Source organism: Sander vitreus, chromosome 2, assembly GCF_031162955.1.
Source record: "Sander vitreus isolate 19-12246 chromosome 2, sanVit1, whole genome shotgun sequence".
In the NCBI taxonomy this organism is placed as follows: Eukaryota; Metazoa; Chordata; class Actinopteri; order Perciformes; family Percidae; genus Sander; species Sander vitreus.
The window spans coordinates 31,968,614-31,986,512 of record NC_135856.1 but is presented as its reverse complement, the minus strand read 5'-3'; the positions used below and the strand labels follow the sequence as shown (position 1 = coordinate 31,986,512).

Sequence of the window (17,899 nt, the reverse complement as noted above, 5' to 3'; positions counted from 1 at the left end):
TTTCTGTGTGAGTGCACATATGCAGAGAGAATGTAAGCACAGGGATATCATGTTTTAGGGCGTTTTCACACCTGAAAGTCCGAACCAAGGTCCATGTTTTTGTTACACTGTGTACATTTGATCCGGTAAGTTTTGGTTTCATACTGCAGTTATGCAAGCGCACTAAAGATCTATACGTGACAAAACTACGTCCTGCCGTCATCACATACATGAGCTGCGTCTCCAGATACTTATAACTGATTGGTTTGTAGATGGGCGTCCCCGTCCTCTCGTATCCTTTCTCTGTGTCGGAGTTTTTTCAACGGACTGCTGCTCCCCCCTCTACTGCCGCGGCTCTTTGGGTTTTGTTGTGATGTTGAGAAGCAAAGACACGGGAACTTCCTTTCTGGAGCATCTATTCAGAGACAAACGGAAACCTACACTGTACATTTACTACCACTTGTATATATACTATATATATATACCACTAAACTGCCAATGTATTCTCTGCTCTGATAGCCGACAGCTGTCTGCTCTGAGCGCACTGACCGTCTCTCTCTCTCTCTCATGTAGCCTACACACTCCTTAAAGGAGCTATTCCCCGGCCTTGTAAGCACAAGGAGAGCCTGCCAGAGCTTCTTGTATTTGGTGCGAAAGTCCGAACCATCCAAAAAATGCTTTCACACTATAAACGAACCGGACCGAGACCACCTCTTTTTATCGGACCAAAATTTGGTCTTTTGATGCGGACCGTGGTCCGGGGGAGGTTTCACACCTGTAAATTTGGTTCGGATCAAACTGAAAAGTCCGAAAGTCCGGACCAAATGAGGTATGTGTGAAAACGCCCTTAAATACAAAACGCATAAGCTAAAAAAGCTGTTTAATTACTTTCAGCATTTGATTGGTTAGAAACGACTACAACTTAAAGTAGGGCCCTTTAACGTTTTATAAGCAGAGGACCCCTTGACAGAGAGACGGATCAGGGACCCCTACTACATATATTGTATAAAATTAAGTTGCATATACAGTAACAAGTATGGCAGCCTAAAGTATACATACCTTTTTAGTGCAAAGAATACTAAGTGATTAAAATAATAAATTAGTTGGCATGATTTTATAACTCATGTTACATATTTGTACATGTGACACAGTGAATCTCTAAGATGAACTGTATCTGTGGATGGCTACCCAATCTTTATTTTTTTCACAAATAGGCTGATTTATATTTGCCAATAATATTTTCATGGTAAGACATTTTAGTTTTTGGAAAAATTTATTATAATTTAGTGGCCCCCCTGCAGTAACTTAGAAGACCCCCCTGTTGAAGATCTCTGACTTAAAGTATTTGTAATTATTTTAGTTCATATAAAGTTAGTGCATCAGTAATTTAACACTAGAAACTGGTACTTGTTGTGTAGATTGTATTTTTTTATGCTTATGTTTTTCAAGTTTATTATAGTGTTTCTACTCTTTAATAAGTAAAAGACATCAGCAATTGTAATGATGTAGTCTACATTTATAAATGTGAGGGTTTGTGAATGTACTGTCACCATAACTGCAATGACATTTAGTCTTGCTATTCTTTGCACTGGTTGTCCTTTAAAGTTTCCATGGCGATGAGTGTTTGCCTATCATAATAAAGTCTTTTACATCGCACCACCCACCAGTCAAGATATATGTAAAACAGCAGTTGACTTCAACACAATGTTTTTTAGTTAAAAAAAGTACAGGTTGGATCAAGAGAGAAGTACAACATGTATTCTGTGACCAACAGTTTCACACTGTTTAAGTCAGTAATATACACATACATACACAAAACCTCACAGCAACGTCAAGCCGCTTTGGCTTCAGTTCATTGAAAAGTCAGAAGTGATTTTTATTACAAAGATTACAATGTTAAATATCCACTACAGAATGTATTCCTTCCTCCCACAGGCAGGTTTATATGGAATTCCCTAACAAAATAAATAACCCCAACCCTAATGTCTGAGAACAGTACCTAAAAGTGTGCGAATGTTTGACCATCAGTATGAAAGCATGACAGCTTGCTCTCCTGACATAACTGTTAATGACTTCTCTCTTAACGCAGCCTGGATCAAACCAGTCTGGATCAACAACCTTCGAGCTAGCGAGCTACACGCTGAGCATGGCAACTTTTGAAGAACATTTGAATTGTGCAAAAAGGCAGGCCTGCTTGGTTCTTTTTGAGAATGATGGTAAAGATTTACAAAGAATATGTTTACGGCGTTGACTCTCTAACTGGGACAGCTTGGGACCGATTGGTGGGATTGCTGTGGATGAAGTACACACAGCGATAAACTATCCAGCTATTTTATGTAGCTTACGTAACTGTATTGTGTGAACAGTTAACTTCATTTAATATTGTATGTGGTGTTTTCTTTTGCGGGGTGCTAAAGTTCCACCAAAACAAGTTCCTTCCCGAGACCATTTTTCGGAGCCGTACATAAAACATACATTCATTTTCGACTTCTGCAAAAAGCATGCTTAACTCCTCCCACACAATACTTTAGGCAAATTCAGGCAACAGACGTCCCTCTGAGCTTCTGATAATAGCTCGAGTTCGGATGTTTTCTCTAACAAATGTGCATAAATTAATGGGTTCAAAGGAAACAAAGACGGGAGAACAAATATAGCTGCTGCTGCTGCTTTTGCTGTTTACATCCAGCAGGACCAGGCTCTCTAAAAATGACTCCATCCACACACACTTCACCCTGAGGATAAACTCAGAAAATCAATTCCTCATTCCCTTTTCTGTCACTTTCATTGCTGTTCATTCTTTTTCAGATAAGTGCTCTTTTTTAAAATTAAACTATCTTACAAAATATGTTTTCTACTTGATCGATGAAGCACAAAAGCAGCCGCTGTGCCCTCTATAATTATTGGCACATTGGTAAATATGAGCCAGAAGATCCAGCAAAAAGCAACACAATGATTCTTGTTGTATTGTGTCATTCACTCACGTTCTATCCAGTGTGTGCTACCTTTTAAGATTGCCATACTTCTTGTTAAATAGCAATGTAGTATTCGCAGTACCTGTGCCCTTTCTCCTGGATCACTGTTGTGAATGAATATAGCTCAACAGGTCATTCGATATTTTTAATTAAAGCTTACGCCAGAAAGAAAATGCTTTTGTTTAGTGTAGTAGGTAAGAAAGTTATGAATGACTGTTGTAACTGTTGTCTTAGTCTCTTTAGTTACTACTAAAATATGTTAACACTTGAATACTCTTAACGGCTGGGGACTTCTAAACTAGTGACTCTGAAATCCTTTTATTTTATTTTTTGGGGGCATTTTAGGCCTGTTTTTTGACAGGACCGCTGAAGACATGAAAGAGGAGAGAGAGGAGAGCGCTCTACCAACTGACTACCTGAGCCCCCCTTTTATTTTATTTCTACTGTTATTCTTACTTGTTTTAAGTTTATGTTTATTGCATCTTATCTATTTCACTCACCAATGCTTACACTGATGGAATACATATCTTGGGACTACTTAGGCAGGGTTAGGGTAGTTAGGTTTTTCTTTTCTTTTTTTCTTGTAGGCTGTAAATATTTTTGTATAATACATGTTCCTTTTATCCAAACCATATGATAGTATTTATAATGTGTACTATTTGCTAGTGTCTGGGCCCCTATACACAAGCTTCTAATAGCTTACCAGGGTGTAGTATTTCACATGCCTGCATGCCTTATGTCTTATGATTGTACTTGTCTTTTGGGAATTAATTGAACTGCAAAAACAGAATGAAGAACGAGTGAAGTCAACAGAGCACATCTAGCATGAGCACAACAGCATCCAGCACATCTCCATTTCTCTTCCCTCTGTCCGGAATCTCCCCTCATCCCTCCTTCTTTTTCCTCCTCTCTCACCCTACCTCACTCTCTTCCCTCACCCCTCCTTCTTTTTCCTCCTCTCGCACGCTCTTCCCTCATCCCTCCATCACATGACTGCGGTCCTGTCTGCGGCGCTGACCCTCGGCCCCTCTCCTCCTGGCTCCGGGTGAGTCAGCTCCCTGGACCTCTGCGTCATGGCCTCCCTCCTCCCCGCCCTCGGCTCCCATCTCCTCCGCCACCTGCTCTCCGTCATCATCCTCCTCACTCTCAGAGTCTGACTCATCCGAGTTGTCCTCTTCCAGGTAGCGGTAACCTTTGACCTGCGGGAACACAAATGATATATTATAAAAATGACTGATGAGAGAAAGCAAGTTGCTCTTAAGTGAAAAGGTGTTTGACAAACCTTTTAGTCACCAGTAAAATGTTTTATAATAAAGCTCTGACTATAATAAGACTTTATTAAGTATTTCTTTTCCCCATAGAGGGCTGGTAGAGTGCAGGATGTATCACTGTTTACAGGAGTTCAACTCTCACCACACACCGGATCTCTGTTACACCAAAAAAAGCGTCCGGCGATTTGCGGGGGGAAGGATTGTCAATGAAACGGCCCATTCGTGTGACGTACTGACTTTATATTTAACAATTACTGTTTTCCGTCGGATACATTTCGACGTTTCCGACCGCACTTGAAGGCAGCTTTATTTCACAGGAGAGAGAGAAAGAGAAAAGAGACGAGCGAGACATAGCGAGTGCTTTGTTGTTGCAGGAAACATTCAGCTGTTACACAAACTCCCGGGGCAGTTCAGTGCTTGCGTTTAGTTTTTTTTTTACCCTCGTAGTGTTTTAAAACTTTCTTGTGGCAGCGATAGAGGCAGTGATGTTTCCTGTTTCCTGTACGGGACTCTCACACCGCCTCAAACCATAGCTCAACGCCAGTTACATGATTGGCCACAGCAGCGTGACGTGGTTTTTTTTTTTCCAAAAGTTGAGATTTTTTGGAGTGTCCACCTTGCAACCTGAACCCAATAAGTGACAAAATAAAACATTTTTCCTATTTACATGTTGTGATTTTTCTCAGAAGGTGAAGCAGTGCTACTCTCTCTCTCTCTCTCTCTCTCTCTCAGTGATATGCTTGCAGCACCTGAGAAGCGCCGTGGTCAGGAGCAGGGAGTAGCACTGCTTTGCCTTTCTGAGAATATAGTTCCCAGTTTGTATACGGTTAGAAGACGGCTGTGTCTCATATGACCTTGTTATTTGTACACGCTGTGACTATACAAATCACAACATGTAAATAGGAAAATGTTAGCATTATTTTGTCACTTATTGGGAGCAGTAGGCTAGTTGGAGCCGGTTACCTCCAGGATCTGTGCTAAACCAGGCTAGCGCTGGGGGCGTCAGACAGAGTTATGACACGCACGGAGATGAGAAGGGTATGTATGGACTTATCTAACTCTGGGGGATACGGTGAATAAGATAAAGACTCAATAAGTCGGCGTGTTCCTTTAAGTATAACCCTAACCCATGTAGTTCTTTCTGGTTGTGCCCAACCAAGCTCCACGAGTCAAGGCCTGGCCCCCAGACGCTCGGCGGCGAGCTCCCCTCCCAGGTCTGGCTCCAGCAGGGGGCCCTGGTTTTGGTTCCATATGTAACCAAACTCAAGTTTAAGAACATTGAAACAACTTCACAGCAGTAGTGAAGATGTCAGTTAATAAAACTTTGTTCAAACCTTGTTTTGAATAAATACACAAGGAAGGTAACCATAGCAACAGCAACTTCTACTTTGTGCCAGAATATATAATTGTTACCAGAATAAACCATTAGTTCAAAATGACCTCAACACATTAAAACATCAGATGATTTAAAAAAACAGCTTCTCTTTTTGCCTTGTCAAGTGGACATTATACAAGTGTGATATTACACTAAGATTAGTGGCATATAAAACATATTGTTATTTTTGTGTACCAGGACACCTTCTGAAGACATACAAAGTCAAAGTACTCTTCTTGGAATAATGGTGAGAGGCACATCCAGACCATTTTCTAGTGCTGACACAGCGCTGTGGAGATAGGTCTGGCAATGCGAGACTATTTGTGCCGGACTGTGATTGGTTACCTTGTGCCGTGGCCGAGGGATGCGAGGCAGTCTGAAAGGCACTTTACTGGCCAGCCGACGCTCCATCACCCAATAACAATAGCAGGCCACCAATAAAGTGGCCAACAGGATGGAGAGTTTGGCCTGAGGAAGGAGATACAAACGGTTGAAGAAAGGAATAAGTAGACAAATAATGACTATTTTCTCAAAAGTGGTATACTTGAGACACATTAAACGTTCTCTAAACACACAGACACACACGCACAGAGACACAAACGCACACACACACAAACACCAACACACACAGAGACACAAATGCGCGCAGACACACACACACACACACACACACACTCACACACACACAGACACAATCACACAGACACACACAGACAGACACACGCACAATACCCTCATAGGCAGGTTGGACCAGAGGTAGACTATGAAGATGGCGATGGCCTGCCACCAGTGATAGATGGTATACACAAAGTCCAGACGTTCTTTTTCCTCAGCGTACAGCATACCGAGCAGAACTGACACACACAGAGAGGGGGTTCATGCTGACATGTCATGGGTTAACAAAGTTAGTGTAGAGTATGGCTGCTCGATTAAGGAAAAAAATCATAGCGACGATCATTTTGGTCAATATTAAAATCACGATAATTTAACACGATAGCTCATTAAACTCGGAAAGATGTTGCAATTATTGAACTTGAAGGACAATTCCGGCGCAAAATGAACCTAGGGGTTAACAACGTGTGTACCGATGGGCGCCCGGATAGCACAATTGGTAGAGTGGGCGCCCATATGTAGAGGTTTACTCCTCGACGCAGCGGCCGCGGGATATGTTTTCATGCTAATCGAATGTGTATTTAGCTTGAAACAAGCTAACGTGAACCGGTGATTAGCTGCTAACGCTACCTTTTGGGGCACTGGTAAAGTAAAAATAAATGGCTATTTCTATACCACTAACAAGGCTCAAAATAGCACCACACTTCAACGGTATCATAATGAGGGTCCCTACATGTAAACTGAAGCATTGAGAACTTTGTAAGTGTACAGACAGTTTATCAAAAAGATAGATTATAAAGACCGTAGTGTTCAAGTTTACATGCGGGCGCCATCTTGGAAAACAGTCACGAGCAGTCGAACGCCTGCATGTAAAAATGAACGCTACGGTCTTTATAATCTATCTTTTTAATAAAGAATATTACAGTGACCACAGCCGTTACTCACTGCTAACGCCCGTCTTGTTCAAGGCGGTGCCGAGTCCCCACAGCGCTATGATCACCAGCAGAGGGACCAGATACTGTGTACTTTTGTCTGGATGTGGACACAGTGAAAAGCAAAGGAGAGCCACCAGCAGCACGGCATGCACAGCAGCGCCCCCCATCAGACACACCCAGCGCGGGAGGCGCAGGAGGCCAAGGCAGAGGGAAGAAAAGATGGAGCAGGAGAGGCCGTAGACCAGTATAAGGAGCCACAGTTTATCCAGGCCCAAAATGCAGACGCCATAGGACTGTGGAGGGAAAGAAATTAAATGAAAATTATTTTCTCTACATTTCCTGTCCTTATTACTAGGGTTGGGAATCGTTTTGATTTTAACAATTCGGATTCCAATTCCGATTCTTCCTTTTGATTCCGGTTCTTAGCGATTCTCGATTCCGATTCTTTGAGGGGTGGAGGGTCACATGCTAATTTCACAGATGAGAGGAAGATTTTATTTTGATTCAATGGTGATTTACAGTTTTATCGGGCTTTTTCAACATAAAGTAAAGCCACACTTCAGAGCGCCGTTTACTGGGCTCCATGGCTGCAACACAACAAGCGCCTGGAAGAACGGTGGCTGCTATGGAAACCAAAACTTTCCATAAGATTCCAACAAAAACGATTTCAAGTTGGAACCAGTTCTCGATGCCAAATCCTACTTATTGCTATAAACTGACTTCATGGGTTTGATCGTTTTGGCTTTTCAAACTACCAAAAAACACTAACAAAGTTAAGCAATGCAGGTAAAAGCTATTCTACTATCCAACAAATGTCATTGACAGCTCAGTACCAGGGAGAATCCGCTGACGGCAAACAGCACTTCAAATCCGCTGTAGATGAAGAAGGGGCAGAGCAGTCGCAGGCGGTAGTCTCTCAGGTGTTTGAAGGGCAGCTGGAAGATGTTTCCCCAGCCGATACTGCGGAGGTCGATCTCTTCTGTCGGCCGGTAGGCAGCACCACACAGCAGAAGGAACTGTGGATTCAAAGCAATCCATTTATTTGGAATGATTGCTATGGTTTGGATGTGCTTGAAAAATAAGGCTCTTTCCAGCCCATTGTTGGACAAAATAACCAACTGCAAACAAACACATACTAAAGAAGCCTTTGTATTCCTCTTAAGCCTTGCAACGACCACTAGAAAGCCAAGCTGGGATAAATGCATGGGCCAATCTACAAAAACACATTTTTACAACAATCCATGTCTCAAGCTGGCCATCTAAATTGCTCTAAATTGTACGAAGGTGTATGGGGATGGGAGTGTGTTTTTCTGTGTTACCACTTAATGGTAAAAACTTTCTCTATCTCTTGTTGTCTCTAAATGTAGCACTTAAAGCAGATTAGCATATTTGATGAAGTTGCTGTATTTGCACTTGCACTTTTTGGATTGTATCCACATGCTTGAATGCACTTATTTTAAGTAGCTTTGGGTAAAAGGATCAGCGAAATGAATGTAATGTAAAAAAGACTGGTTGCCCAATGCATGCTGGGATAGGTTCAAGCCCTGTGCATCCCTCAACAGTCTACGCGATTTGTTCTCAGTGTCTCTGAAACACATTCATACATTTTACCCAGCTTAAAGCTACTCTAATCAATATTTTTATATTAACAATTAGTTAAATGGCCGTGTGAAAAAGAACGCTGTGTAACCAGTAATACTGCCTGTATACGTGAAAGGTACCGTCTTTCTCAACTATCTTTTTAATAAACTGTCTGTACACTTACAAAGTTCTCAATGCTTCGGTTTACATGTAGGGACCCTCATTATGCTGCAGTAGAAGTGTGGTGCTATTTTGAGCCTTGTTAGTGGTGTAGAAATAGCCATTTCTTTTTACTTTCGCGTGCCTTGACGACTAGCGTTATAAGCTTATTAGCGGTTTGCGCTAAAACTGGTCACATTCCATTAGCATGAAAACATGTCCCAGAGAACGGTCGACTCGATACACGTGTGTTATTAACCCCTAGGTTCATTTTGCACTGGAATTTTCCTTTAAGTATCTGGCTCATTATTTTGGTTTTATGGCCTTTATTGTCACTGTTTTGGTTCACTCTTACAGCTCTCATCATTGTCGTTTCCAGCAGCAGGCTGGAAAAAAGGCATTTAAAAAAGCTCAAAGTCCACCATACGCTCACTGCCCCACAAGTTACAACAGACAGACAGAGTTAGCGACTAGCAAATATAGAGGAGCATTTAGCAGAGGCTAGAAACATGACTCCAAATGAATGCCTATGTTGCTTGTGTCTGCTGGAGTTTGTCAAACACTCCCTGGCCACTTTTTTAGGTTCACCTACCTAATCTCCAGTACAACAAGCTCTGTCACGTATTCTACAAAACTTATAGACAGTTTTTGCCAAAACTTTCAAAGAGGTGTAAAGTCCAGTTCAACACTGCTGCAAACAAAAGTAAACATAGAGTTAAAGGAACACCTGCCAACTCCTGTATACAAATGACACGACTTGCATTTTTCTTCCAGCTCTAATGAAGGCCACTAGGCTGAAAAAATTGCATTTTTGTTTGATATGGCCACAATTAAATGGTGAAAGTGAGATTGGTTAACTTTGGCCTGAAGATCTGTGTGTGAGCTACCTTTTTAAGCTACATTTTTGGTTTGGTTTGGTATAAAATCCTAGTGTATAGTAAATGAGCATTGCTCCTGAGCTTCTTTCCACGAGTAGAGAAATGTAGGACAGACACAAGACAAGCTGATTAATACAAAATACATGTAAACCACCTAAACACACTGAATTATAGGGAGTCAGAGGTGTGTGTGTGTGTGTGTGTTTTGTGTGTGTGTGTGTGTGTGTGTGTGTGTGTGTGTGTGTTGGGGAGTTTGGATCTTACGATGATCATGGCGAGGAAGGCGAAGCCCATAAAGACACTCTCCACCTGGATGAGCAGCATGGAGCGCGGCAGGTTTGTAAGCACGGTGGTGTTGAAGCCGGGGATCACTCCACTGATGTTTGCTCCTGTCAGAGGAAGAGGACAGGTCAGCCATTAAACAAAAGGTGATGGGAAACGACCAACAGGCTTCTGTCCGACACAGCCTTGATTAAGTCTGGGGTTGGGTACCAAAACCCGGTTCCTACGCAACCGGTAGGAATCGGACCGGATTAAAAATAGTCTTAATAAACTGTCTGTACAATTACAAAGTTCTCAATGCTTCGGTTAACATTTAGGGACCCTCATTATGCTACCGTTGAAGTGTGGTGATATTTTAAGCCTTTTTAGTGCTATAAATAGTGATTTGTTTTTACTTTCCCTGTGCCCCGAATACTAGCGTTGTAAGCTAATCAGCGGTCCGCGCTAGCTTGTTTCAAGCCACAAACACATTGGATTAGCATGAAATCATGTCCCAGAGAACGATCGAGTGGGTACACATCTGTTATTGACCCCTAGGTTCGTTTTGCGCCGGAATTGTCCTTTAAGTCAGACCCGAAGCGTCTGCCTGCGACACATGAGATTGCATCTCTGCATTTACATTTACCAATAATCATAACAAGTGGCTTAAAGTTCACATCACAACAGAAAGGCCACTTCATATACAGTGGTGTGAAAAAGTGTTTGCCCCCTTCCTCATTTCCTGTTCCTTTGCATGTTTGTCACACTTAAGTGTTTCGAACATCAAACCAATTTAAACAAAAGTCAAGGACAACACAAGTAAACACAAAATGCAATTTGTAAATGAAGGTGTTTATTATTAAAGGAGAAAAAAAATCCAAACCATCATGGCCCTGTGTGAAAAAGTGATTGCCCCCCTTGTTAAAACATACTATAACTGTGGTTGTCCACACCTGAGTTCAATTTCTCTAGCCACACCCAGGCCTGATTATTGCCACACCTGTTCACAATCAAGGCATCACTTAAATAGGAGCTGCTTGACACAGTAAGGTCCACCAGAAGATCCTTAAAAGCTACACATCATGCCGAGACCCAAAGAAATTCAGGAACAATTGAGAAAGAAAGTAATTGAGATCTATCAGTCTGGAAAGGGTTATAAAGCCATTTCCAAAGCTTTGGGAATCCAGCGAACCACAGTGAGAGCCATTATCCACAAATGGCGAAGACATGGAACAGTGGTGAACCTTCCCAGGAGTGGCCGGCCGCCCAAAATTACCCCAAGAGGTCACAAAAGACCCCACAACAACGTCCAAAGAACTGCAGGCCTCACTTGCCTCAGTTAAGGTCAGCGCTCATGCCTCCACCATCAGGAAAAGACTGGGCAAAAATGGCCTGCATGGCAGAGTTCCAAGGAGAAAACCACTGCTGAGCAAAAAGAACATCAAAGCTTGTCTCAATTTCTCCAGAACACATCTTGATGATCCCCAAGACTTTTGGGGACAACATTCTGTGGACCGATGAGACAAAAGTGGAACTCTTTGGAAGGTGTGTGTCCAAGTATATCTGGCGTAGAAGGAACACTGCATTTCATAAAAAGAACATTATACCAACTGTAAAATATGGTGGTGGTAGTGTGATGGTCTGGGGGCTGTTTTGCTGCTTCAGGACCTGGAAGACTTGCCGTGATAAAAGGAACTATGAATTCTGCTGTCTACCAAGAGATCCTGAAGGAGAATGTCCGACCATCTGTTCGTGTACTCAAGCTGAAACGAACTTGGGTTCTGCAGCAGGACAATGATCCTAAACACACCAGCAAGTCCACCACCGAATGGCTGAAGAAAAAACTAAATGAAGACTTTGGAGTGGCCTAGCCAAAGTCCTGACCTGAATCCTATTGAGATGTTGTGGTATGACCTTAAAAAGGCCGTTCATGCTCGAAAACCCTCTAATGTAACTGAATTAGGACAATTCTGCAAAGATGAGTGGGCCAAAATTCCTCCAGGACGCTGTAAAAGCCTCATTGCACGTTATCGCAAACGCTTGGTTGCAGTTGTTGCTGCTAAGGGTGGCCCAACCAGTTATTAGGTTTAGGGGGGCAATCACTTTTTTCACACAGGGCCATGATGGTTTGGATTTTTTTTCACCTTTAATAATTAACACCTTCATTTACAAATTGCATTTTGTGTTTACTTGTGTTGTCCTTGACTATTGTTTAAATTGGTTTGATGTTCGAAACACTTAAGTGTGACAAACATGCAAAGGAACAGGAAATGAGGAAGGGGGCAAACACTTTTTCACACCACTGTAGCTCGTTGGACAAAATGGACTGAATCCTGTTGTCCTGCGCTTATTTGTCTGTTCTCATTCATCAGTAAAGGTGAAGTGACAAGTGTCACACACATCTTCCATCGCAGGCTAAAAACCCATCTCTTCCGACTGCACCTTAGCTAAGTAGATGATGCTATAAAATTAAACATTTAGCACTTACGTGTGGCTCTTTGTAGTTTGGCTTATTTGAAGCGCGTGTACTTTCCTGCTGTTTGGAGTTTGTACCTTAATGGTTGAATGCACTTATTGGAAGTCGCTTTGGACAAAAGCGTCAGCTAAATGACATGTAATGTAGATGTAATGTGTTTTTACCGCAGCTGTTGACGTTGAAGAGAATGTGTTGGTTGTCATTCAGGTAGTGGTTGAGGACGAAGCACATGGGGAACTGCGCAAAGACAAAACTCAGCTGGAAGAGAGAGAAGACGGGGATCACGCTCAGGAGGTTTTGCCGCTGTGCAAACGCTTTTTCCGATGTCGAACACCGCACACAACATGACGCAACATTGAAGCCCTAGTGAACAAGAAATGGCTGAAGGCTCACATGGAAGATGATGTTGAAGACTGACTGGAAGATGATGATGTATCTGTGGCACGCTCCCTTAGGGAGCTTCTTCTGCTCCTGCACATGCTCTTCCTTGTAGTTGACGTACTCATAATACTGCTGAGCCATCCTGCATGGGTTTGTGTGGGAGCATGCGTGTGTGTGTGTGTGTGTGTGTGTGTGTGTGGGAGAGAGAGAGAGAGAAAGAAAGAGAGAGAGAGGACAACAGGGGCGTAAGTCACAAGTTTTAGCACAATACAATATTATATTGATTCTTTGGACAACAATATGATACTTGCTGATATCTTAAAGTCTGTCAGGATACGATTTTGATTCAATTCAGGGGCTTGCGACCGATATGAGACGATACATGAGCCCATTTAAAACCATTACATTTATATCAACTCAAAAAAGCAACTAAGGGGCGGCCTCTTGTTCACCCAGTAGAGCGTGCGCCCCGCTGAGTCCTTTGCAGCGGCCCAGGTTCGCGTCCGACCTGCGGCCCTTTGCTGCGTGTCATCTCCTCTCTCTCTCCCCACTTTCCTGTCTATCCACTGTCACTATCGAATAAATAAAAGGGAAAAGCCCCCAAAAAATTATCTTAAAAAAACAAACTAGTCTGTTTAATAAACAGAATAAATCTAAAGTGGGATTCTAAAAATAAAAGGGCATCTTACGGACGATGTGTCGATATTTTCACTTTGCATTGATAATATTTGTGGATCGTTTAATCGATATAGAAGGTGAGGGACATCCGGCCGAAAACCGATGAACAATCCCGGAAATGAAACGCCGTCGCTATGGACTACTCACCTTGTGATGTAATTTCCCAAGGAAGCCCAGAAAGGCACAATGGCCACGCCGATGGCTACGGCTGATGGAACCAAGGTGTAGTACCGCTCCCAGTAATTGGTTGAGACAAAGAGTGCATAGATTCCCGAAGCCAGGAACATCATCCACTTAGTACCTAAAAACCTTCCAGAGAAATAAATACGGTATATGTTATATTGGCAGAGCAAGGACTATCAGAAAGAAAGATTTGATCATATCTGTGTGTGTGTGTCACCTGATAAGAACGGGGGTGTACAGCAAGCCTATAATGGGTGTGACGTTAATGCCCATCAGCATCTTGCGATCGATGTCCTCCAGGCCGAGGTTGCTGTACTTCACCTCGCGATAGGTCATATCATAATGGAGGATCAGCTGCATCTGCAGTAGGCCTAGAGCACGCAGAAAAACTGATTTAAAAGAACATATCAAAGGCTCTTTTTTCATGGAATAATGTTCCAGGTAACACGTTTTATCAAAAGAAAAGACACGTTTTAAAAAGAAACTTAAATCTTACCTTTACTTTTTTTTTTATTATTATTATTTTTTGGGCATTTTCAGGCCTTTACTGAAAGGATAGCTGAAGAAATGAAAGGGGAGAGAGAGAGAGAGAGAGAGAGAGAGAGAGAGAGAGGGGGAATGACATGATGCAGCAAAGGACCGCAGGTCGGAGTCGAAGCCAGGCCCACTGCGTCAAGGAGTAAACCTCTATATGTGGGCGCCCGCTCTACCAACTGAGCCATCCGGGCGCCCTACTTACATTTTTTTATCATGAGGTTTTATATCTTATTTTCTTATGTTGTAATAATATAATATATTTGTTCTTCTTCTTTGTCTTGGTGAGCTACCTAGATGTTAGCTCGAAACCCACGTGTTATGTTGTGTAATATAGTGTAATGTAATTTAGTTTAGATCATTTTCTTCTTGGGTTTTTCTGGTTGTTCCCTTGTTATTTTTGTTTTATACTTGTTTGAGTTTGTTATGTTTCTATTCCTGTATGTGTCATGTAATGTTTTAATATTGTCCATTTTATTATTGTCTGATTTAATGGGGTTTTTTTGGACCCCAATTCAATTCAGTTTATCTTTGAAAGGGGACAGTGCAAATTAATAAAACGCATGATTTACATGGGTTAAAAATGCCAGAATTAGCCAAAAGGGGATTTTTCATCTGTAGTCCCCTGGCCTCGAAATGTAAAAAAAAGAGAGGTTTTTTTAAAAAAAATAAAGACGACAGAAGCACAGCAGAACTTAGCACAAAACAAGACACAGCACAGAAGCAAAACTATTAGCACCAAAACATAGCACAAAGCTAAACAACAGAGCACAGAGTACAAAGATTAGACAAGACACAGCTGTTAGGAGCAATAAAAAGCAATAGTGAACATACAATGCATACTGTACATAATGCATCATTTTAGTGCTGACATTAGTATTGACCATCCATTGTTTTAGCTGCTTAGTGTTTAGTCTATATCGAGGACGTCATGTCATTTCCGGGAAATTCCGCCGGATGTCCCTCATTTCGGCCGGATGTCCGTCACCTTCCGCTTTCTTTGCGTTGGCGTTCTAAACTAGGACGAGGACTATGGTTAGCTGCTCCTCAGATCTCTGCAGGGTAAATCCAGACAGCTAGCTAGACCATCTGTCCAATCTGAGTTTTCTGTTGCACGACTAACACAACTTTTGAACGTACACGCGTTCCACCAAAACAAGTTCTTTCCCGAGGCTATTTTGCAGAGGCCCTGTTGCTCCGTCCAGCGCTTAGCACCACCCAAGCAGATTGTGATCGGTTTAAACCAATAAACCAGAGCACGTTTTTCCTCCCATCCCGGAATGCTGTGTGAACTAGCCAGACCCTCCTCAGCAACGCTGTGCGAGACTAATGTGTGTTTAATTGTCTGATATGGTATGGGATTGAATTCCACTCTCTTGACCCTCTGAAGGACCAGGCTGACTGACTAAAAGAACTTTCCCCAGGAAGACTAGCTGGTCGTCTAGGCGTCAGCTAATGGGGATCCTTATAATAAACTAAAACTCTGCAACTCTGCCTGTGCATTTCTTGGTCCATTTCTATGTCTTTCCTCCAATCACACTCACCCATGTACACACTATACACAATCATGGCTCCCACACTGGCTGCAAGAACATTCTTGATGACTCCCAGCCTCTTCCTCCTGTAGTATTTCCTCTCCTCCTCCTCCTCGTTGTACTCTGCCTGCGGGCCCAGAAACTCCTCCACCTGAGGAAAGAAGGACAACACAACGTTCTGCAACTGTTTGATAAGAGCACTAGCGGTGGAATTGTATCACACTCATGAAGAGGAGCGGATCTTTCACTGGAAACCTGAGAATCACAGAAAATGTTTTTTTTTTTAACAGGACAGCAGGGAGCTCACCTCGCCCTGCATGTTGTCTTCCTGCCCCACATTCAGCAGCTCGTTTATGACACCATTGGGAGGTTCTACAAGCTCATCGGCACCCCCGACCAACTCGTCATCAGATGCCTCCATCTAGTGACCAAAAGGAGCAGTGCACTGGTTTATTAGAGAGGTACCTGTAAGGACTGGGGTTGTCAAATCTCTTACTGTACTAATTAGACTATATTTAGATGTTTGTTTTCCAAGTTGTCACAGGCAACACAAAAATCATTATAAATTTGAGGTGAAGTTTGGGAAATATGAATTATCAGTAGGCCTATATTTATTTTTTGAAGTGAAGAACTTTCATGAGATGGAGCAAAATAACATGTACATTAAGACTAAACATACACATTCATGGCAGCAACGCACATTCTTCTTTTTGAAGAAACTATGTCATCCCTTTTTTATATAATACATCTCACATATATTAAATAAACTCGAAATATGGGGTTAGAAATAGAAAACAACATACCCCTCACTGCTCTCCCAAAAGAGGGAGAAAACCCTCCCTCTTGTCTGACGCCCCCTCCTCCCCTTATAACTTTTGTAGGGTGCAAAAATAGATTTATTTTCTTATTTTGTTTGTATAGCCTAGAGCTCTTAGCTTTCTATATCTATCTAGTGATTCACAATGAATATTTATGTTCTGGGATTTTCGTCATTTGAACTTCACAACCATAACTTACATTGTTAAAAAAGAAAGAAAAAAAAAGAGGAAATTACCCACATCTTGTTCTCTAAAATGTTAACGAAACATAGTTCAACATAGTTCTCTTATCGTAGGTCTATACGCATGTAGGATAACTTACATGATACCATATAAAAGTCATAGTAGCCTGTAGTATATCGAAAAAAAGTCAACAGGTCGTTTTTCAAGCTTGAGTTATGAACACGTTTTCTCATTGAATATACAGTAGATACAGCTCGTGTGCCACTTGTGTGCTCTTTTCCCCAGTCCAACTCCCTTTAAGATTCCTGTACGACTTAAACGTAGTATCCACGGAATAGAAGTGCGTCCGAGCTACTGTAAATGTACTTTTTGATATCACTTTATGCTTTGCTACATTGTTTGACATATCTATCGGGACTTCTGCTGTAATATGTATATTAAGTTGTATTTTGAAGGGTTCTGGTTGCACCAATGTCAGCCAAACGTATCAGGCTTATTTAAGAACTACTCTGACAAGACATTAGGCAACACACCTAGCTTTTACCAATTTACTAAAACCTTGAAAAGCACTTACCATGTTCTTCGCGGGCACCGGAATGTAAGTTTTGTCCACCCGAGTGACAGAAACACAACAGACAACCTCTGTCCCTGGGTCACTTTTGGTTTCTGCAGCTGTTAGTTCCCCGTTCTGATGTACAAGGTGCAGATATAAATAAGTTCCGCGAGGGAAATGAGAGTCTTCACTTCCTCAATCAAATCTGCGGTCCACTGTACGTCTTAAAGGTACAGACACATATTTAGGAATCTCTGCCTCCTCTGTGCTAGTGGTGCGAGATAAAAAAAAATAAAAATAAAAAAAAAAGATGTTAAGTGAGAAGGATGACATTGCTTTATTAGAGTACGTAACAGCAAAACACTGTGCAGCTTCTCCAATATGCAGATAAAAAGCTGAGTCACTGACACAGTGGTTTAGCACGTGAAAAAAAAAAAAAAAACCTATCACAGTTAAAAACATGGTCCAGTGACATACAGCACAACAGTGTACACAAGAATGACAAATGACTGCAGTCCATCTTCAACACAAGTCC

General features: G+C 41.9%; 1 protein-coding gene across 1 annotated transcript; it reads right to left on the bottom strand.

The window, feature by feature from the left end:
* Positions 1-1,834: 1,834 nt before the first annotated feature.
* On the bottom strand, positions 1,835-17,560 carry unc93b1 (unc-93 homolog B1, TLR signaling regulator). Its single transcript, XM_078266400.1, has 13 exons — positions 17,386-17,560; positions 16,118-16,231; positions 15,820-15,961; positions 13,959-14,112; positions 13,706-13,867; positions 12,893-13,022; positions 12,664-12,757; positions 10,027-10,151; positions 7,978-8,160; positions 7,155-7,437; positions 6,330-6,451; positions 5,943-6,065; positions 1,835-4,150 (listed from the first exon to the last, which is right to left on the bottom strand). Exons 1-13 carry the CDS (start codon positions 17,386-17,388, stop codon positions 3,926-3,928), a joined length of 1,860 nt encoding a protein of 619 aa, XP_078122526.1. The 5' UTR covers positions 17,389-17,560; the 3' UTR covers positions 1,835-3,925.
* Positions 17,561-17,899: the final 339 nt, after the last annotated feature.

What these genes read in the sequence shown, in the direction of transcription:
- unc93b1 (XM_078266400.1), bottom strand. An exon ending in TGTGTATAGTGTGTACATGG is followed by an intron (nt 14,113 to 15,819) that starts GTGAGTGTGATT and finishes TGCGTGCTCTAG; the next exon opens with GCCTACTGCAGATGCAGCTG. An exon ending in CTTCAACGTCAACAGCTGCG is followed by an intron (nt 10,152 to 12,663) that starts GTAAAAACACAT and finishes TTCCTCTGACAG; the next exon opens with GAGCAAACATCAGTGGAGTG.